General features: G+C 39.5%; 2 protein-coding genes across 2 annotated transcripts in view; both read right to left on the minus strand.

Moving 5' to 3' along the window:
• The window catches only part of LOC114663062 (germ cell-specific gene 1-like protein), a 29,694-nt gene extending 28,484 nt beyond the window's left edge, over positions 1 to 1,210 (minus strand). The window contains exon 1 of the mRNA XM_028816830.2: positions 826 to 1,210. Coding sequence (XP_028672663.2) covers positions 826 to 1,111 — 286 coding nt within the window. The 5' untranslated portion in view covers positions 1,112 to 1,210. The remainder of the gene's footprint in view (positions 1 to 825) is intronic.
• A 9,769-nt stretch (positions 1,211 to 10,979) lies between these two features.
• f8a (coagulation factor VIII associated) overlaps positions 10,980 to 22,273 on the minus strand; it is a 32,687-nt gene continuing 21,393 nt past the window's right edge. Inside the window, exons 7-12 of the mRNA XM_028815364.2 lie at positions 15,796 to 15,888; positions 15,470 to 15,534; positions 12,739 to 12,820; positions 12,495 to 12,541; positions 12,355 to 12,410; positions 10,980 to 11,430 (exon numbers count right to left, since the gene is read on the minus strand). Coding sequence (XP_028671197.1) covers positions 11,349 to 11,430; positions 12,355 to 12,410; positions 12,495 to 12,541; positions 12,739 to 12,820; positions 15,470 to 15,534; positions 15,796 to 15,888 — 425 coding nt within the window. The 3' untranslated portion in view covers positions 10,980 to 11,348. The remainder of the gene's footprint in view (positions 11,431 to 12,354; positions 12,411 to 12,494; positions 12,542 to 12,738; positions 12,821 to 15,469; positions 15,535 to 15,795; positions 15,889 to 22,273) is intronic.

Genomic DNA, 22,273 nt, shown 5'->3' on the forward strand with positions numbered 1-22,273 from the left:
GACCTTCATTTTTTAATATCACAATTCAGGTTACTTGCAGAAGAAAAAAAAGAAAAAAACGTTTTCCCCTTTCTGTTTTCATTTTATAGGCCGGTCCTACTAATGCACAATCTCTTTTTTTTTTTTAGGCATAACCTTAATTGGAAATAAGCTCTTATATACTAATCATTAATCCCTAATTTTTTGATTCTGGCCCCCTTTAATCACCATCTGTCTAGAAGCAGTCTAAATAAGGGATAATCTCAGGGTCGATTTAATCCAACATGCTGAGCACAGAGATGGGGGAAAATGCGATTGGCAAACTTAAAGCAAACCGGAAAGAACGGGGTCAGTAGCTCAAGAATGATCTTTTATAAATATAGTAGACAAACATTTCTTCACCGCATATAACTGAAAATGAAGAACAGATTTAGTTAGTTGGTCAAGTAGCTTTAATCTGCACTGCATTACAAGAGAAGGGCTTTAGTTCAATAAAATAGTGAGGTAGAATGTGGCACCAAAAGACCGTCCTAGCATTTATACCAAAAAAGAAATTAAACATCAGGAAATCTACACTTCTGAATGTTCTTCATATACAGGGCTGTCTTAACAGCATTACAGGCCCCCGGGCAAAGCAGTGCACTGGAGTCCCTACCTACACAACCCCTCAGCAAGTCACACCATACATAGATTAGCATGAGGCCCCCAGGCAACTACCCAGCGTGCTCATGCGTTAAGACGGCACCATTATATATGGTCTGCAGTCCAAGACAAAGCAATCGTCTCTCCTTTCCACTTCCATACGGCAACCTCATAAGGCCTCCCCGAATGCGCTGGCCTGCTTACCGTTGCCGTAGATATTTTCTTCGCACGAGTGCCACAAGCCTGTGTGGAAGTAGGGGAAGACAAAACGGTCATCGCCCGTCTCCCAGGAGTACTGGATGGCAGCAGAGTTGGAGATGCCTGGGACAGGAATACAATTGGTGGTCTTTGTCAAGGTACAAAGGGGCTTTGGCACTTTCTGCTTTCCCTGGCACCAGTATGATGAAATGAGTGCAATAGAGGACAGCGCCAGAGCAGCCACGTTTAGCACTAGGGCTAGCAAAGCCCTGTGGTGACCTCGCAAGTCCATCAAGGCCCCCCGGTCACCACCAACTTCTGAAACGGAAAAGAGGAAACTCAGAGTTGCTCAGAGAATTTTATTTGTCATTTATCTTTTTCACTCAACTTTATAGAGATAGTACTTCACCAAACCAACACTGAAAGAGAGCGAATAACAGAAATTAAAATGTAAGAAACAATAAAGACCAATACATAAAATCACATTTACCTTAATCTTTAAATCTTATACACAATACTGAAATCCCTTAAAGGAACACTCCACCGAAAAATGATAAGTTGTTTTTTACATTACCCCATATAGTTTAAACTGATGGCCAAGAAGAAATTGTTATCGCACGTTTTCATGCAAAATGGAGAGAAAAAAAGTGAATGATGTGATAGATAGATAGATAGATAGATAGATAGATAGATAGATAGATAGATGTGAAAGGCACTATATGATAGATAGATAGATAGATAGATAGATAGATAGATAGATAGATAGATAGATAGATAGATAGATAGATAGATAGATAGATAGATAGATAGATAGATAGATAGATAAACTTTATTAATCCCAAGGGGAAATTCACAATAGAAGTTAAGAGAGACCACTGCTGCACGAAGGCAAACAGTTAAACACTATCCATGGAGGAAAGAGAAAGAAGAATCCTGCGTTAGTCGATTGTCACGTCAGTAGGCACAGGACTTTGAAGATGCGCCTTTATTGTTAAATATCCACTTCTGACATACACGTGTGCACATGGGGGACGCTTTACAGGCTCAAATTGTGTTATTCGTCAGCCAGACCAGGGGTTGGCGCTCTCACCTGATCCCCTCTCCTCTTGTTCCTCTGCAGTTCAGCCGAAGACCCTGCCTCTCAATGGTCCCTCCACTGTTGACATCATTCCCGGTACCCAGAATCCACCTTCCTACCACCTCAGTTCCTGTTCCGGCCGCCCTGACTCCACCTCTTCTTCCTACCCACCATATTTATATAGCAGACGCAACATGTTAGTTAGTTCAGTTGTGAACTCCGCTTACGTAAAGGTGGGTTTCATTTCTTTTGCTGATTTTTCAGTAGACGGGGTGGCCAACCCCAAACTTTTTTCTGTCTGCTGCCTAATTTTTATCACACAGCGAACGGCAGAAACAAGAAGCTAAAGCTTCATGGGACTGACCGGATGAACTGAAGACCTGCCTCTCGCCTTCAGTCATTGGTCAAGAGTCCTGTCTTCAGTATTTTAGCATCAATGCTTGCGTTTTGTGCATCGGACTGGATGACTGACATGTGGATTAGGTGATGCAAGTTAACGGGAGACTTGTTTTGCTCTTTATTTTTCTCCACAGACATTTTTCACTTCTTTTCGTGTTGTACAGCATTGATCACTATTGGTTTCTATTATAACACAACCTCTTTTCTCTCCATTCTGCATGAAAACATGAAATTAAAAACTTTTCTCAGCCTCCATTACAAAGTACATGTGGTAAGTAATACAAGAAATAAAAGTCGCACTCCTTTAATGTACTTAATGACAATGACCTTCCCTTATGCTGTAAGGAAACCTGCTGTCATCTTTTCTTAAACCTGCTTGTTCTTTTTTTTTTTTTTTTTTTTTTTTTTTAACATCATTAATAGTGAAAAATGACCTGACCGGTTTTACACATGAAATTGACACGATGGCCACCAGTAGACAGTTTGCCACTTGTAACACATGACTGGGTTTAACTAAATGTCTGTCAAATACCGCAAACAATCTATGTCACTTTAGACTGCATTCCGATTCTTCATGAGAGAATAAAGGACTGGCTACAAGAAAATGTGTATATTGACTCCCTGGTGATGCATAATCTGTCAGATGAAGGAGACAACATTGCATTCATATCACAAGACACTTTACGCAGGGAGTGGGGAGCCACTCCAACCACCTCCAATGTGCAGCCTCCACCTGGAGGATGTGACGGCAGCCATTTTGAGTCAGTACACTCACCACACATTAGCTATTAGGTGAACATGAAGTGGTCAGAAAGACAGCCAAGAAGATGTTTAGGGACTCAGAATGACCAGGCCATGATTTAGCCTGGACATCGGGATACACCCTACTCTTTACGAAGGAAGCCCAGCAATCTTTTATGACCATAGAGAGTCAGGATCTCGGCTTTACGTGTCTCATCTGAAGGACGGCACCATTTTTGCAGTCCAGTGTCCCCATCGCTGCACTGGGGCATTGGGGTCCAGACACAGACCCCGGCGTAAACACCCCCTGCTGGCCTCACCAAACTGTCTTCCAGCAGCAACTCAGTGTTTACTCTGCTGGTCCCCCACACAAGTACTGGCCGGGCCTGAACATGCTTAGATCATAAAGGTTAATACTTCATGGATAATACAGTGGATCTGGAAATTATTCAGACCCCTTCACTGTCTGCAAACTTTACTGTGTTGAAGAATTCATTTTAAATAGATACACTTGCAGTTTTTGCTTATCAATCTCCCCTCAATAACCCAAAACTTCAAAAAAAAACACGCTTATAGAAAGATGTACAAATTTATTAAAAATTAACAACCAAAATCTCTCATTCATTTAACTATTTAGACCCTTCATTCCATCCTTTACAGATGCTCCTTTGGCATCAATGGCAGCTTTGAGTCTTCTTCAGCTGGGCACACCTGGATTTGGGCAGTTTACCTCACGGTTCCTGGCAGATCTTCTCAAGTTCCATTCGATCGGATTGGCAGCGTTCTGTGAACTGCCATCTTCAGGTCCCTCCACAGATGTTCTGTGAGGTTTACGCCCAGGTTTTGGCTGGACCACTCAAAAACGTGTCCGGAAGTCACTTCAGCACCATCTTGGGTGTATACATCAGGTCATTGTCATGCCCTGACTGAGGTCATTGGCACACTCAAGGGGGTTTCCTTCAAGGACAGCTTTGTATTTGGCTGCATTCATCCTTCCTTGAATTCTGACCAGTCTCCCTGTCCCTCCGCTGAGAAGCACCCCCACAGTATGGTGCTGCCACCATCATGTTTAACTGTAGGGATTGGAATAAGTAGGGGATGAGCAGGGCCTGGTCTTCTCCAGACATAGTGCTTGGAGTTCTACCCAAAGAGTTCAGTTTTGTCTCATCAGGCCAAGAATCTTTTTCCTCATGTGCTCAGAGCCCAAGTAGACTGCCATATGTCTTTTACTCAAGAGCTCCAGTTGTCTAGTCACTCTACTGTAAACATCTGCTTGATGGAAGGATGCTGAGATGGTCGTTGCTTTTTGATTCGTACACAAATGCAGAAGGACCCGATCGGGGAGTATAAAGGAGACCACATGACAGGGGGAAAAAGAGAAACAACAAAGGAAGAAAAGGAAAGACAGAGGGTAAAATGTGAGAAAGAACAAACGAGAGGCAGGGTTGAGACAGCGTCTGTGCTAGAAGAATGGTGGTCGGAGGTCAAGGAGCCTGGGGCTGAAGATGGGTGCTCCTACAGAACAACGCAAGGGAGAAGGAGTGGCCAGATATGCGGGGTCTCCTGTGGACGTCGAGGGACCGGCTTGGCGTAGCGACCCAGGGATGTTGACAGGCTGGCAACGGGGACCAGTGCCAGGTAATGACGGATGACTGAGTGGGGTAAGCGGAGGAGATGTCAGGTTTAAAAGGAAGCATTGGGGCTTGAGAAATTTTAAAGCGCTGTCTCAGGATTTAGACTTTTTAACCTCGATTTTATGGTTATTTATTGAATGGAGGGGGCGGAGAGGTGGCTCTGAGGCTAAGGATCTGTGCTGGTATCCAGAAGGTTGCCGGTTTGAATCCCCGTCACTGCAAAAAGAGATCCTACTCTGCTGGGCCCTTGAGCAAGACCCGTAACCTGTAATTGCTCCAGGGGCGCTGTACAATGGCTGACCCTGAGCTCAGACCCCAAGGGGTATGCGAAAACTAACAAATTCCTAATACAAGAAATTGTATAAGGCGAAATAAAGAACAAAAAAAAAAAACCCTTCACAATCCTTTAATTTTATGGATTTACTTACTTATTGAAAACTTTGAATCACTGCACTATTTTCACTTTCTTTTGAATTTCTTTTACTAAAAGCGCTGACACTCTTTACACCCACCCTTTGCTGTAAGTGTGTGTCCTCATTTGCCCAGCTCATCTCAGTCTATGACCATCAATGGTTTTGGGTTGAAGAGGCGCCCAAACGCAGCAGGGAGTATGGAGCCAAACCGGACCGTCACAATGTTGTATAACAAAAAAAGGGGATAACGTTTAAGTGGGTGAATACTTGTTATAGGCACTGTATATAAACATCACTGACCAAACTCCACATTAAGGACTGCTGAACTGCTTTTGTGACTCGGGGGATACAGCGAGAACAAAATTACAATGAAGAAAATGAATACAAGTACAGTGGAACCTCGGTTTGCAAGTAACTTGGTTTACGAGTGTTTTGCAAGACGAGCAAAAATTTTTAATAAATTTTCACTTGATAAACGAGCGAGGTCTTGCAGTACGAGTAGTTTGTCTGCTGAGCGTCATGTGATCACAACTGAGCTGATGGTTCTCTCTCTCTCACTGCGGAATTGTGGGCAATCGTCTCCTATTCTCCGTCTGAGTCGGCGTGCCTCACTCATATAGTGACGATCCGTACGAGCGTTTCGTGTTTACTACAGCATTAGCATTGTGACTGTGTGCGCGCGTGTGTGTGTGTATGTGTAGGTGTGCTCGCGCGTGTGTGTGTGTGTGCTGTGACGTGCAAGTCCCCGTCTTGCACCCTAAAACACGAAGCTGAGTCTAAGTACTTTAGCAACACAAGCTTTACTCAGCTTGAAACAGCAACAGCGCGATTATTTATACACAGACACAGCAGTCAGGCATGGCCCTGCGCATTTATAATGTTCCTTGTTCCTTATATCACCCATTGACGGCAGGCGCTTATAGCATGTCCGCGATCTTTTCGGATTCGCTTTTACGGAGAACTGCTTCAGCGCTGGGAGACTGCGATTGCTTTGGGACGCTCTTCTGCGTGTCGTCCCATTGGGTGCAATCCCACAAGAGTTTAGAAACTCACTCACACCAGCCATGATTCTTTTCAAAGGTAAAGTGCAGGTTAATTTGTTTTATGTATTTTTACTTTATATTTTGTATTAATCATTTTTATATGAATAGTTTTGGGTTGTGGAACAAATCATCTGAGTTTCCATTATTTCTTATGGGGAAATTCACTTTGATATACGAGTGCTTTGGACTACGAGCACGTTTCGCAAACCGAGGTTCCACTGTATAAATAAATGATTTAAAGTGGTTATTTATGATGCATCACAGTTGTGATTTCTTTCGGACATTGGTCTGTACTTCACAACTGTACATTACAACAGTCAGTGTCAAACTGTTGTAGCATTAAAGTAACCATTATAGGTGTATATAAGGAAAAATATATATTTCCATATGTACGAGGGGGGACCCAAAAGAAATGAGACTGGCCTCCGTGTGGCTGGACGGCGAGTGGAGGGGGTCGAATCAAGGTCAGTGCTTGTTCTCTCATCCCTCGCCAGTCAGTAGCCAGGCGGATGCCTCTGTGTAACGATCTCACGTGTCACACAGTCATTGTTTTTAGAAGCTGTTCCAGCGACCCTGTCGAAATTGTGATGTTGAATTTCACAGAACAAAGAACTTGTTTGAAATTTTGTTTTCTACTTGGCAAAAACACCAACGGAATCGTTCCGAATGCTTCAGATGGCTTTCAAGGAAGAAGCTCTGAGTCGGGCGAGAGTTTTCGAATGTTTTCACGCTTCAAAAATGGACATTTAAGCAGCGAGGATCAACCCCGTTCTGGACGCCCTTCAAGCAGCCAGAATGACGAAAACATTGCAAAAATCCGTGGAAAAATAAATGAAGACCGTCATTATATAACTGACGAGTTGTCAAAAGCTACAAGAGTAACATGATGCTAAGTTCAGCACATTTTGACTGAAGACCTGGGCATGAAGCGTGTTTCGGCCAAATCTGTCCCCTCACCTCTGCTAAGAGATGACCAGTGGAACACTCGACTCCATGTGTGAAAAGATTTGAAAATGGAGCTTGAAAGTGACCCAGACTTCTTGTCCAGGGTCATAACAGGTAACAAGAATTTGCTAGTTACAGGTATGACACTGAAACGAAACAAGCATCGAGCCAGTGGAAGAATCCTGATTCACCAAGGCCCAAAAAAGCCAGACAGGTGAGACTGAACATGAAAACTATGCTGATTTGTTTCTTTGACATTAGAGGCATTGTGAACAAGGAATTTGTTCCAAGGGGTCAGACGGTCAACCAAGAGTACTATCTGGGGGTCTTAAGATGGCTGAGAGAGAAAGAGAGTGCGGAGGACAAGGCCGGAATTGTGGCAGTCGGGCGAAAGGCTCCTTCACCATGACAATACCCAGGCACACACAGCGTTGCGAATTCGCCAGTTTCTGACCAGTCAGGGCATGACACTTGTGCCCCCACCCCCTTACTCACTGGACTTGGCCCCCTGTGACTTTTTCTTGTTCGCCAGAATGAAAAGGTACTTGAAAGGGTACCGATTTAACAGTGTGGAGGACGTGATCGCTGCTTCGACGACAGTGCTAAATAGCATTCCAGTTAAGGACTTCCAAAAATGTGGAAAAGGAGATTGGACACTTCCAATGGGGAGTACTTTGAAGGAGACTAGTAAATTTTTTGAAATATTTTAAATAAAATGATTGCTTTTGAAAAAGTCTCGTTTTTTTGGGACCCCCCCCTCGTATGATACTGTATAACACTGCAGCTTTCTTGTGTAAAGATGCTGGTTACACACAACAAATATAAACTGCTTGTTGGTGCTCTGCATACATCCCATGTCACATCACTTAAACTCACACAATCACGCTCACGTTTAAAGGAACGATACATGGGACCACTCTGTCATCATCTCGCAGTTTCTTCATGATGTTAGTTAAAATTGAGCACAATACCTTCAACGCTATCTGACATCAGTTTCTACATACAGGATATCAATTAGAACAGTGAAATACTTAACAATAAACCCAAACAAAGAGTTTCAAAATAAACAACTGAAAAAAAGAAATACAGTGGAACCTCGGTTTGCGAGCATAATTCGTTCCAGAAACGTGCTCGCAGTCCAAAGCACTCATATATCAAAGTGAATTTCCACATAAGAAATAATGGAAACTCAGATGATTCGTTCCACAACCCAAAACTATTCATGTAAAAATGATTAATAGAAAATATAAAGTAAAAATACATAAAACAAATTAACCTGCACTTTACCTTTGAAAAGAATCATGGCTGGTGTGAGTGAGTTTCTAAACTCTTGTGAGATTCCACCCAACAGGACGACACGCGGAAGAGCGTCCCAAAGCAATCGCAGTCTCCCAGCGCTGTAGCAGTTCACCGTAAAAGAGAATCCGAAAAGATCGTGGACATGCTATAAGCGCCTGCCGTCGATGGGTGATACAAAGAACAAGGAACATTATAAATGTGCAGGGCACAGTACTACTTGGCCACGAATCCTGCCTGACTGCTGTGTCTGTGTATAGGAGAGTGGCAGATCCCGCTACAATAAATAACCGCACTGTCGCTGTTTCAAGCTGAATAAAGCTGGTGTCGCTAAAGTACTGAGACTCAGCTTCGTGTTTTGGGGTGCAAGACGGGGACTCTCACGTCACAGCGCACACACACACACTCACAATGCTGTAAACAGTATACACTCGTACCGATGTTGACTATATGAGTGAAGCACGCCGACTCAGACGGAGAATAGGAGACAATTGCCCACAATCCCGCAGCGAAAGAGAGAGAGAACCATCAGCTCAGTTGTGATCACTTGACATTCAGCAGACAAAGCGTATACATACTACTCATACTACAAGACCTCACTCGCTTATCAAGTCAAAATTTATTAAAAATTTTAGCTCGTCTTGCAAAACACTCGTAAACCAAGTTACTCGCAAACCGAGGTTCCACTCTATAACTAAATAATGGTGAATAATGACAAAGCATAATAAATTAAAGGACAACATACAAAATCACATTAAAACAAATATTACAATATTGAAAAGCATTCCTCCATTTTAAGACCGCCCAGTGTTGTGATGTGAGATTTTGCATATAAGTTGATAAATACTTTGTATGTCTTTATTTGTAACTTAGGCAAAGCAATGTAATATTAGTGTTACATTAGTGAGAAGCATTCATGTTTACAACCCAATTCCCCCCCCCCCCCACCCCCCACCTCTTTCGGGAAATGGGTCTCTTTCAATTTTACGACCGAGTTGTGGGGGGGGGGTTTGCCTCAAACAAGTTTGGCTAATGTTTCTCTGAAGTCTCTCAGTCAACCCCCATAGGAAAGTCAGGCTGCCTAACTGGCAAACTTTAGCTCAACAAAAGGTTTAGGGGGGGTGGCAGGCGTGAAGATGGTCTGAAGTATGGCGGTTTGGAACTGGCTTGTATCAGAACCCTTTAAGTACTATGACGCCCTATTGGCTCTAGGGGTTGGACAGAAAACCTATAAATTTGCTTGCTTAACCTGACTCTCTCTCTCTCTCAATCTTACCAAACTGATGCATGAACTGAAAAGGACAACACAATGAAGAGCACAGCTTGGCAGCCAAATTGAAACAGGCATGCGGCCTGTTCTGAAGAAAGCTGACCACAAATGATGAAATCGAAACTACACATCACCATTTATCAGGTCGTATGGTTGCCATTATTCAAATGTACTTTGCATATTGTTATTATTTATGAAATTACCAATAATACATTGTTTAAATTGTAACTTAACTCCTGTTTGTCTTTTACTACACCTAATTGCCTGAGATTATAGATGTAGGAGGGAAGGTGGGGAGAAGTTATATACTATAATACCTTATAAACAGTGGCAAGTCTGTGAGATCTGAGGCGTTCTGACAGAGGCTACATATTAATAATACAGTATGTACATATTAATAATACAATAGGGGAAAATAGAGTAATATATTACTCTACCAAGACAAAACACCCGATCTACTTCATGGCCTTGGAAAGCTAAAGCGTGTCTCAGTATTAAACTGACAGTAGCCAGCCTGAAAAGGACACATACGTCATAAGGAAATGGCATCAGACATGGACATCAGAGTAAATCAATATTCAAAGAGAAAACTTCATAGAAGTGAGCTTACATTACATTGAAATACATTATTCATTTTTCATAAACATAGCTTGAAAACAGATATCTCCAGGATACTGACACTGAATTCAGGTTCAGAAACAGCCAGTGGTTAGCAGGATTTACAGTAAATACTTTTAAAATGTGCCTGTAATAATGCAGTCACCACTGACCTGGTACAAAATCTATGTATGCGTTTCACAGAAAGTTGCCAGTTATTTTGGTTCTATCTTGCTGCATTTCTAAAATGTAATTAGTTTTCAATCTTGCTGCACTTTAAAGTATGGGAAATAATAAAAGTCATTTTAAACCTTGGCAATATTGAGAATGAATGCCTGAACACACACTGGATGTTTTGAACCGTTAAGCTTATTCATGACAGACTCTGCAGCTTTGCTATGACAGGCATTATAACTAACAAATCAATTTTCCTTTTATCTGCCACTAAAGGATATCCATGGGGGAATCCCCATTCCCAACCCATGTTTAAAATCTGAAGTTGTAAAAGAGTAACATAAAGTGACAAAACTTACCTCACTCCTCAAATAAAATGTCCTGTGCACACTGTGCTTTCACTGCTCAGCTAATATACTCAGGTCTGTTCTCTCTCATTGCAGATTTAAGCTGCAGATTGAGCACAGTAACATTAACGGGCTTTTCATCCGCCCATACCTCCTATCCATAATCCAAGAGCTCACAAGCCAAATCCCTTCTACGGGAATAATGAAAGGTGAAAGACACAGCTTCAATTTTAAATAATCCTTTACTATAAATTAATACACCACAACATAAGACAGAATGATCAACTGATGAAAATCCAAAATGATGAAAAAAAAGACTGTATCCTCAAAATCCACAGTACACTATGTAATACACTGACTGGACCGTCAATAGATAAACACATTTCACTAAGGAAACAGTAATCCAGATGGAGGTAATTTGCTTTGCTTTCTCCTACTAGCACTTCCCAAGGTAAGCATGTATATTAAATGACCGAACACACATTTGAGAGTGAACAAGTTCAGGGCTCATCCATGCAAACGCCACATAAGCATGAAAAGAGGAGTGTTCAAAAGTCAAATATTACGCTCTTCATTCAGAGTGATCATCCAGCTATACACCCTGGCCAGAAGGTTGGATCCGCTCCAGCACAACCAAGTGCAGAAGGTGATTCTGTTCTGGAGTGAGCAATGCCCTGAAGGGAAAACAACGAGTATTAAAAACAAGCAGAATGGCGTGATAGCAGTCGAGCTGTTGAAAGAATATGAAAGTAAAGTTATCTGGGACTGTGTGTCAGGATAAGTCCAGCTTTAGAAATGTGATCTGGTTGGTCAGGCTGAGCAATTCTTTTACAGACAATAGCAGAATCAAGACCTCCAAATAAACGCTCTACTGTTTGTTGGTCCAGTTTACCTTCCTATATTTGCACATTTTGTCTTACTGGTCTTTCTTCATTTTAATTAGAATCAAACACAATCCTACTAAACTAGAAAATACCTTTTAAAATAGGTCAAGCTCCCTTCTTCTTCTTCTTGTGCTCTGTCACAAATAAATATCTTTGACTAAATGTCCATATCCACACAGCTCATTTGGACATAAGCAGAATTAGGACATTAGAACAATGCAGACCAGAACCAACAAAGCTCGCAAGTACTATCCACTTATCTCTTCTAAAAAAAAAATCAAGTTGCGTTTTGAAAGTCCATAACGTCTTATTGTCTACCACACTACTTGGTAGCTTATTCCAAGTGTCTATCATTCTTTGTCTAAAGAAAAACTTCCTAATGTTTGTGCGAAATTTACCCTTAACAAGTTTCCAACTGTGTCCATGTGTTTTTGGTGAACTCATTTTGTAATAACAGTCTCGATCCACTGGACTAATCCCCTTCATAACTTTAAACACTTTAATCTTCTTTTACTTGAACTTAAAAGGCTCAGCTCTTTTAATCTTTCCTCATAACTCATCCCCTGTAGCCCTGGAATTAGCCTCGTTGGTCTTCTCTGGACCTTGTTGTAGCCTGGAAACCAAAACTGCACACATCACTCCAGATGAGGCCTCACCAATGCGTTATAAAGCTTGAGGCTTGTAATGCATTTGTACATTATTTTCAACACTCACCATAATTCTGTCTGCAGTGATTTTAGCGAGTCCACATCTTTTTCCTGGCAGGCCATCTACGGACAGAAAATAGCATTTTGACATCATTGCCTTAATGTGACTACACCCGCTAAGTAAATTCCTGTTATGTCTGAACTCACCACTACTGACTGCAACAGCAAGAACACATTTTCTGCGAGAAAGGTCACTGAAACAAGATAATGTATTAAAGGTGTTAATGCAAATAGCTGAAATAAAGGCACAGATAAAATAAGTAATGAAAACCAGCTTCAGTAGTTGGCTCTACTTAAATGCAAAAGCCATGACAGTTAAGGCACTATGTGTCTACAGCGAACGATGCCCATCATGAAAATGCATTAAGAATGAAGTCAATTACAAATACACCTTGACTGTGGCTGTCAAAGGATTCCCAGTCGTATTTCTCCAAAGTCTGTGCATGCTCCGGCAACAGCTTTTGAGGGGGTGGCTAAAACAGAAAATAATAAAAGGAAGAGGCTCGTTTTTCATTTTGAACAATGCAAAGCAATACAAAACTTGATTTAGTTAGGAAGATTTCATTAGTTAAGGATGGTAGCCTCTGTATTCAAACTCATCATACTAAAACAGGAAAGAAATTAGTGAAAGTTAATTAAATGGTGAAAAGTAAAAAGGTGTAAAACTATGCCTTGCTTAAATACTGTACATTTGCCTTAAGACATTTTAGTGATTTGTCTTCTTTTCAGACTGTAAGACTTTCCACCAAATGGTGAGTTCTTCATACAGTAGTTTTGCCTTTTGCTGACTGTGTCATGCTTAAAAGGTTTTAAAAAAGACCAATTAATGACATTCTTTTCTTCCAGATGTTACCGGATAGTTTTGTAAAACACATATAGTAATACGTTTGAGGATCAAATCAGATGACAACTTTCCTGTTCTTTGTTACTCTAGTTACTACTTATACACACTTAATAGAACAAGCAACCCTTTAGGAAACGCACTTGGTTAAAATGTATTCATTTTTTTTAGTGGTTCTCAAAAACATATAAACAAAAATATATATCAACCATTTATTTGCACCCTGTATTTACAGGAAATCCAAGATGCGTTTCACACCTAAACAAAAAAGTTTTCACTTTTGCACTTGCTGGAGTTTAGTTCACAATTTTTATACAGCCCAGGGTTGATAACTACTTCCCTAATTAATTATAGATAGAAAACATCCTCCCACCCCAAGATGCCCCATCATTTTCTGTAAAATTACTTTCAAACATACTGAAAATAAAATATTCTAGAAAATAATGTAATGAAATGACATGTACAAGCATATTTTGAGAATAAAATATGAAAAATGTCTCGTTATTTTTAAAACAGAGCAGTGTGATGTACTCTTCTGAAAAGCTATCAGTTGTGAATGTAATAGAAATGGCTTTATTCAGTGAACCTAAGTCATCTGTCAATTGAATATTAATTGGGGTAACTGTATCAAAGGCCTTTTTCAACACCTTAAGGTGCAAGAAAAAACCAAAATGGCTTAAGTTGTAAACAATTGACCTATGATCACATGAAATGAAGATGGCAGCTTTCAAAAAAACACTGCCTGAAAAGAAAGAGAGGCAGGTGACATGAACCCAATAAGGGATGAGCTCCCACTGATCACCACTGCTTACCTTGTATCTAAAAAACTCATTTTGCTGCATTTAGCTCTTTGCCCATCTCTGCATTAAACCTTATTTTTAAAGTGTTCATTCACTTCTGGACATTGTGCATCTCTTATTTATTTATTTTTGCTGCCTCTTCAATTTTTGTTATGCTTTCAATCCTTCCATCTTCAAACTTCACAAGTGTATCAGAATCATTAGATACATTACAAAGTGTAATGGTACGAACACAAATCACTAAAGGAGAATACTGATGACTGCACAGCTCCAGCCTATTAACCAACATGACAAAGAGGTTTGTGCTGTAAAGTTACTTTATTCACATGCCAATGACTTCTAGATTCAAAATTAATCTTCAGTTGGTACTGTATAAAGAGGGGTTTTGAAAGTCTAAGTAAATTATGTCACATGCTTTTTCTGTTAAAACTGTCTAACAGATCGGTTTGGCTGGATCTCAGATTTTCATATAAAGTAGGGGGCTTCGCTCGCCAAACCCTTCCTCCCCATCAGCGCTACACACCGTTCTGAAGAGGGGGGGCTGAACGTACCCGGTTGCTCCTCCGAAACCCCCTCTTAAATGGTGATACAATGGGAAACAAATAGTTTTTTTTTCCCCTCCTCTTTGCTCGATGAGCTGCTGGCTTGCTGCTACTGTGCGCGTGATCTGCATCTCGTGAGACGCTTCGAACATTTAAAAGCCTGTACAGCAGCTGTCCTTTTGTCTCACTGCCTTGTCTCTCTTCTCTTCCAGACATCCTCAAACACTATTCCATCTGTTTTCACTGTTCCATTATTTCACCAAGTAATATTTTCTGTTTGTTTGCGCTAATGCGATGTTTACTCTCATTTTTTTTTCAGACTTTCGAATTTTCCTACTTCCATTATCTCTAACCTGCTGTATATGTGTATTGCACCAATGTTTTTGAATTCTTTGCAACATTCTACTTTTGTCTTTTTCCAGCCCCGAATTTTTAACAGATGAGAGCACAGGAAGTGTATCTGCCAAAACCATTCGAACAACTGAGAGGTTAGATGACCGTGGTCTTGTTTGAAAATGGTTGTAAGTAGGGAGTGACTTGCAAAAGTCACCGTCTCACGGGACTTGCTTCCAAAGGTTGTAAGTATGACATGACTTGACCATCTCGCAGGACGTGAAAGTGTCTCTCTGTCTCTCTTTAAAAGATCACGTCTCGTCGCAGGAAAAAATGTCTCGTCCAAAGATTTTTTTTTAATAATGGAGAGATACATCTTCTAATTTGCTTTTGATTACTTTCAATAATTCTGCACATGAAAGAGGTATGAATTATTATCTGCCTCTCTTCTGCGAATCAGTGATTATTAGCCTACGCAGTGTCATTTGAGTTTCCCCTTTCATGATCTTGTTATAGCAAATGTGGGACCGCATCATAACATACACTGCTAAAAATGATGAAGGTATTAAACAGGTTGTATATGGATGTACCAGACTACACACATACCTGTAATAGCATAAGCAGCAAAACTCTGGAAATTTCACAGCGCGCCACAATGTCTAAAAAGGCCCCTGCACAAAAAAACAGGAATCGTGTTCAATTAAGATGCCCATGGTTCTAGGGAAATTACTGGAACACAGTAGCTGTGAAACACCTTGAACTTTACAAATGCACATAACAAAAAAATATATTTTAAAACAATTCCTTTTAGTAATGATAGTTATCAACAGTTATCACAGCTGAACAATGGATGCTTATGATAATTTGTATCAACATGAATTGTTTTATTTTTTTTTTATTTCACTTGTAGAGATTTCAAGTGACCTCCTCACCAACTGGAGTACTGCTACCAGATACATGGAGTCCTCTGTCCTGGGCTATGAATTGCATTTCAGTGAATAAGGATAGCGCTCCGTCATAATCACCTAGAAGACAAAAAAAGATAACAGACAGCAATAATTTATTGGGAGTGATAAATAATACAAAACCTAAAACTTATACAACAACCTCGAGAGTTCTTGGCACCTTTGATAAAGATAAGAAAAAAGATGAATGAATGAAGTAAAAGGCACATACATTAAGATTTATTTTATACTTGCCCCACACAAGTATGAATCTACAGACACACTAATAAATAATAAAAAAAAAACTTTAAAAGAAGAATTGAGATGACATATGTGTATTCTGCAAAAATATGACCATCAAATTTTTTCTCCTACTTTTTTTAAAGAAAATGAAACCTTGAAATCTGAAATTAATCTTTGCTTATTTAAAAACATTTCAGTTCTAACCCACAATAAATAATTTTTCAATGCCTTAACTTAGTAGCAGAGCATAAAAAAAAAAAATTCCATATGAAAAGTCGAAGTAGTAACAAATCTAATTTTTTATCCCACCCACTTAAAGGACTGACATGGAGGTCAACACAAATAATTTCGAGAGAATTCTTATTTCTTCATGATGAAACATTACCAAGTACACATTAATAAGTATAAACCTGTAAACCGTGATGTTCAATTTTTTTCCACAGGTTAAAACATTTTCGTAGTCAGTTAAACGTTTAACACTAGAATTACCAGAGCCTACGAAAAAACTCGTAGATCCGTCCCACCTTAAATCGCTTCACACTTCTCCATCAGCGTCTTTTATCCTGTAAATGTGTCGATAAGCAGCAAACAGCAATCAGCCTGCTATCACATCCCCCACCGGTGCACAGTTTTCTCAGCTCAAATCTGTTTACCTGCGTGTCAGTAGCTTGGAGTTGTATAGAGTGAGAAGTCAAGCAAAATGACTCCTTTTATAAATACTATATCATTATTTGGAACACATGCATTTCATGTGTGTTACGTGTCTACAAAGATCTATATAAACACATCGTTAAAACAGAAACGTTTTTCATGTTTTAGTAATAATTGACAAAATGTAGACATGAAGTATATAATGTGTGAAGCCTGAATTCCAAATATCAAAGAAACACTTTCACAACAGGTACAAATATAACAGAATAAATTAGGTTTTATTCAAAAATATAACTGCAAAAAAAAAACAACCCGCGTTTACCTGCGACATTGACACACAATTCGATCGACAGATTCGGTGGCGCAATGGTATCAGCTGCTAACTAGCAGTCAAAGCTTCGCAGGTTCGATCCCAGGCAAGTCCGTTTTGAGAACGGAGCTGCTCGTGTTCTTACTCTTTTAGAATAAAAACATACATTTGATTCCAGTCTGTAACAGCCGGTGTAATTTATGATACTTGTAAAGGTTAGCTTTGTTTTTTTCTATTCTGTTACTCTCTCAGCCGAGTTCACATTCCCAACTCACCCACCCCCCCCACTTGACGCTGCTGTTTTCACATAGACGCGCTATAACAGAGGTATACTCAACTCATGCCGACGATTCTACATCGGATCAAGAATGCACTTTTGCCATCGCTGTACTTTGTATACGTACATGGGAACCTCTGCGCTCGTGACTTTACGTTGTAGATCTGGCTCTTACATACAAAGGACGGTGCATGTGCCCAAAACATTAACATTTATATGTTACTTATATAAAAGCCAGATCCGATGTAGAACCATCGTCATGTAAGTAAATAACTCAAGATAAATAATATTCGATTTACCTATTTACAATTATTTATTTACTTACTTCCTACAGCGTAAAGTCTCGAGTGCAGAGCTTCCCAAGTACATATACAAAGTACAGCGATGGCAAAAGTACATTCTTGATCCGATGTAGAACCCTCGTCATGTAAGTAAATAACTCAAGGTAAATAGGTAAATAACATTAACTCTGGCTTTTATGTAAGTAACATATAAATGTTAATGTTTTGGGCACATGCACCATCCTTTGTATGTAAGAGCCAGATCTACAGCATAAAGTCACAAGTGATCTACAAAGCTTCCTCTGTTTGATCGTCAAAGGCATGCTCACAAATTACACTTGTAATGTCATGAAAAATACCTGCTGACACTTTAGTATGCGAGCAATGATACGAGAATGCAGTTAGACTTTTTTGGGGCACATACACCACGCTAGTGTTTAGATCTGGAAGGTGTAGCGTCGGCGAAATAAATAACATGCGAGCTGTAGCGCGACTTTATGTGATCCAAATAAAAACATTTGAGCTATAGCGCGTCTTTATGTGATCCAAATAAATAACATTTTAGCTACAGCGCGTCTTTATGTGATCCAAATAAATAACTAGCGCGTCTTTATGTGATCCAAATAAAAACACTTGAGCTATAGCGAGCTATAGCGCGTCTTTATGTGATCCAAATAAATAACATTTTAGCTACAGCGCGTCTTTATGTGATCCAAATAAATAACTAGCGCGTCTTTATGTGATCCAAATAAAAACACTTGAGCTATAGCGAGCTATAGCGCGTCTTTATGTGATCCAAATAAATAACATTTTAGCTACAGCGCGTCTTTATGTGATCCAAATAAATAACTAGCGCGTCTTTATGTGATCCAAATAAAAACACTTCAGCTATAGCGCGTCTTTATGTGATCCAAATAAATAACATTTGAGCTATAGTGAGCTATAGCGTGACTTTATGTGATCCAAATAAATAACATTTGAGCTATAGCTCGCTATAGCACGTCTTTATGTGATCAAAATAAATAACATCTGAGCTATAGCGTGACTTTATGTGATCCAAATAAATAAAATTTGAGCTATAGCGAGCTGTAGTGCGACTTTATGTGATCCAAATAAAAACATTTCAGCTATAGCGAGCTATAGGGCATCTTTATGTAATCCAAATAAAAACACTTGAGCTATAGCGCGTCTTTATGTGATCCAAATAAATAACATGCGAGCTATAGCGCGTCTTTATGTGATCCAAATAAATAACATTTGAGCTATAGCGCGTCTTTATGTGAAAACAGCAGTGTGAGATGGGAAGGGGGGGGGGGTAGGGTAGAATCGTAAACGTGACAGAGAATGAAACTGAATTAAAAAAAACAAAACAAAGCTAACCTTTACAAGTATCACACATTTACACAGGCTGTTACAGACTGACTGAGCGCATTTGTTCTCTTATATTTGTACCTGTTGTGAAAGAGTTTCTTTGATATTTGGACTTTAGGCTTCACACATTATAAACTTCATGACTACATTTTGTCAATTATAACTAAAACATGAAAAACGTTTCTGTTTTAACGATGTGTTTACATAGATCATTGTAGACACGGAACACACACGAAATGCATGTGTTCCAAATAATGATATAGTATTTATAAAAGGTGTCATTTTTCTTGACTTCTCACTCTATACAACTCCAAGCAACTGACACACAGTTTTGAGCTGAGATTTGAGCTGAGAACTGTGCGGCAGTGGGGGATGTGATAGTAGACTGCTTGCTGCTTATCAAACATTTACAGGACAAAAGACGCTGATGGAGAAGTGTGAAACGATTTAAGGTGGGACGGATCTACAAGTTTTTTCGTAGGCTCTGGTAATTCTAGTGCTAAAGTATGAGGACAGGGGTTTGCAATTATTTTTACTTGCAGGCCAATTTTATTGTGTGTTATTCATTCAGGGACAAACAGTCTTTAGCACCGGGGCTCATTCTCTCCCTCAGTTTTTAAACTGTCGCCGCAAAGTGTATTGCCACAGTGTGTTAACACCTTTCTTTGATTACCTGTGACTTTAAAATTAGATTTCATCACATTTACTATTTAATGTAAAGAGCTATAACTTTTTAGTGATTAATTGTACAAACAGTGGTATGACTCCTCCATATGCTCATATACGTCCAGCTGTGCTTCAGAGCCCATATTTAGTATGTCTGGGCACATTTACAGTGCAGCAGGAGAATGCAGCAGCGTTGACGTGCTAATCTTTCTTGCAAAAAACACGGAAGTTACAAAGACATTGTAGTTTATTTACACAAAAATGCAATGGGCATTTAGCAAAGGCCTTCAAATGTGTGTTACTTTCTGAACAACTGTTCACAAAATAGCATTTATTGTTCTTTTTACAATAATGTTGTTTATTTAATGTTTGTTTTAAATGTTTTAGGCAAATTGTTTATGAAAATAATACAAAACTTGTTCAATTAACATTTAATCTCTTGTAATATTTCATTGTACTGCCTCATTAACAGTATTTGTTTTCATCAACATAAAAAATCTTTTGACTGGATTTAAACTGTTTATTGTTTATAGAAATTTTTTCGTACCTTAGTAGAAGATTGCACTACTTGGCATTGAATGACTAAAAATTTGTTTTCATCAATGTAAAGATTTTAATGCAGACAGCATTGTATTTATTTAAATTATTTTTGTTGAGGTACTACATAGTTCCTGTTGTCTCAGGAATGTCAAGAAAATTCTTCAGGACCCATCACACCCAGGACATACATTGTTTGAACGCCTGCCTTCAGGGAGACATTTCAGATCCTTAAAGATTTAGACAAATAGACTGAGAAACAGTTTCTATCCTTCAGCCATCACCATGCTGAATGCTGCTAAGTGGTCAATCTGACCATGTGCACCTTCATGTTTACAATACAGCTCTAAGTTAACATTGGCTATGGGACAAGTGCAATATGACGTATGTATGAATGGAAAATTTTAGTTTTAACTTGAGTAATTGTGTTTTGTTTTTATTTTATTTTTGCATTGGAAAATTGCACCTAAATTTCGTTGTACAATGTCTCATTGCTACAATGACAATAAAGATTGTGATTTGATTTGATTTGATGTACTATATTGGGTAATACATTTCAATACTTTTCTTAGTATCATATCAAAGTTTAACATTTTGGTATCATGACAACCCAAGTGTCTAATGTTGACAGGATAAATGTTATTGTCCACACTGAATTGGGTTTGTAATTAAATGGGTGGAATGGTGGCGAAACTGTTCTAGCCTCAGGCTGCACCATGTGAGAAACAACTGTGTGTAAAGTATTCAACCAAACTCATGCAATGCAAATGCTTTTTTTTCCTGCAGGCACACTGTAAATGACAGGCAGAATTAGACACATAGCATAAAGGAGACGTTTCCCTGAATTCTCTCTTGACAGGTCAGCTTGCATGGGTGGTAAATACAAAATTGTCTGAGCATTAAGCAGAAACCTGCCTTGAAGTGTACCTAGAGAACCACGATCTGGTACTTCTCTCCAGTTCATTGGAAGGACCTACAGACAACTTTGCATTGAAAACTAAACAGCATTCTCTGTTTAAATGGACACAAGTTTGTTTATTTCATTAACGACAATATTAGCTATTATAATCCGGGTGAAAAACTGAGGACTTCTTTTATTATGGGCTACAGAAGCAATGCATTTCATTAATTCCTACAAAACAAACTGCAGTATTTCTTGATTTCTATACAATCATATTGTTATCAAAATCTACTGCAATCCCAATACATTGCTTCTAAATTCTCACAGATGGCGTATTACTAATATTAGCACTGCAGCAGAGATCACAATAAAAATACACGGTGACTATGCTGTAATCAAAAGGTCATGATCATTTTAGAAAAAAACGCTTGATATAAAACAAGCAATTTCAGATGAAAATCAAGGACACAAATTAGGACTTATTAGTCCTAACAACTATGATAAATTAGTATCGCCCCACCAGCTGACAGAAGCACCTGAAAACCAAATTCTCCACTTTGCAATACAGGTCTCTTTCTTCCTGTCAATCACAGGGAATATTGAGAATTCTGCATACAAGAAAGTTCTGCTGAAATCGCTGGTCACTTTCATGTGTAATGTTCATGCACATCACGATTGACCAAAGTGAGTAAACCTGTCAGTGGCTGCCACATAGCTCCAAGGTCAAAAGAAAAAAGTTAAAGACCTTCATTACAAAATAAAGGAAAGAAATTTTAAGCATAAAAGTTTTATTTCCTCTCAATCAGTAAATACTATCAGTATTTGAAAAGAGAACAATGTATAACTTATTATCTTTGTATATGAACGTTTAACACATAATGCACAGAGAGATGATCGTCTGGCCTCTCATCCATGTTTGCTTCCTGTCATTCCTCCAGTGTTCAAGCCCTAATGTCACACAATGTGTTCAGTTTCAGAAAATGAATCGATGGATAACGATGTAAATAAAATTCATCTGTTTAAATGTTGGGCGGCACGGTGACGCAGTGGGTAGCGCAGCTGCCTCGCAGTTGGGAGACCTGGGTTCGCTTCCCGGGTCCTCCCTGCATGGAGTTTGCATGTTCTCCCCGTGTCTACTTGGGTTCCCTCCGGGCGCTCCGGTTTCCTCCCACAGTCCAAAGACATGCAGGTTAGGTGGATTGGCGATTCTAAATTGGCCCTAGTGTATG

The sequence above is a fragment of the Erpetoichthys calabaricus genome, chromosome 12 (genome assembly GCF_900747795.2).
Source record: "Erpetoichthys calabaricus chromosome 12, fErpCal1.3, whole genome shotgun sequence".
Classification (NCBI taxonomy): Eukaryota; Metazoa; Chordata; class Cladistia; order Polypteriformes; family Polypteridae; genus Erpetoichthys; species Erpetoichthys calabaricus.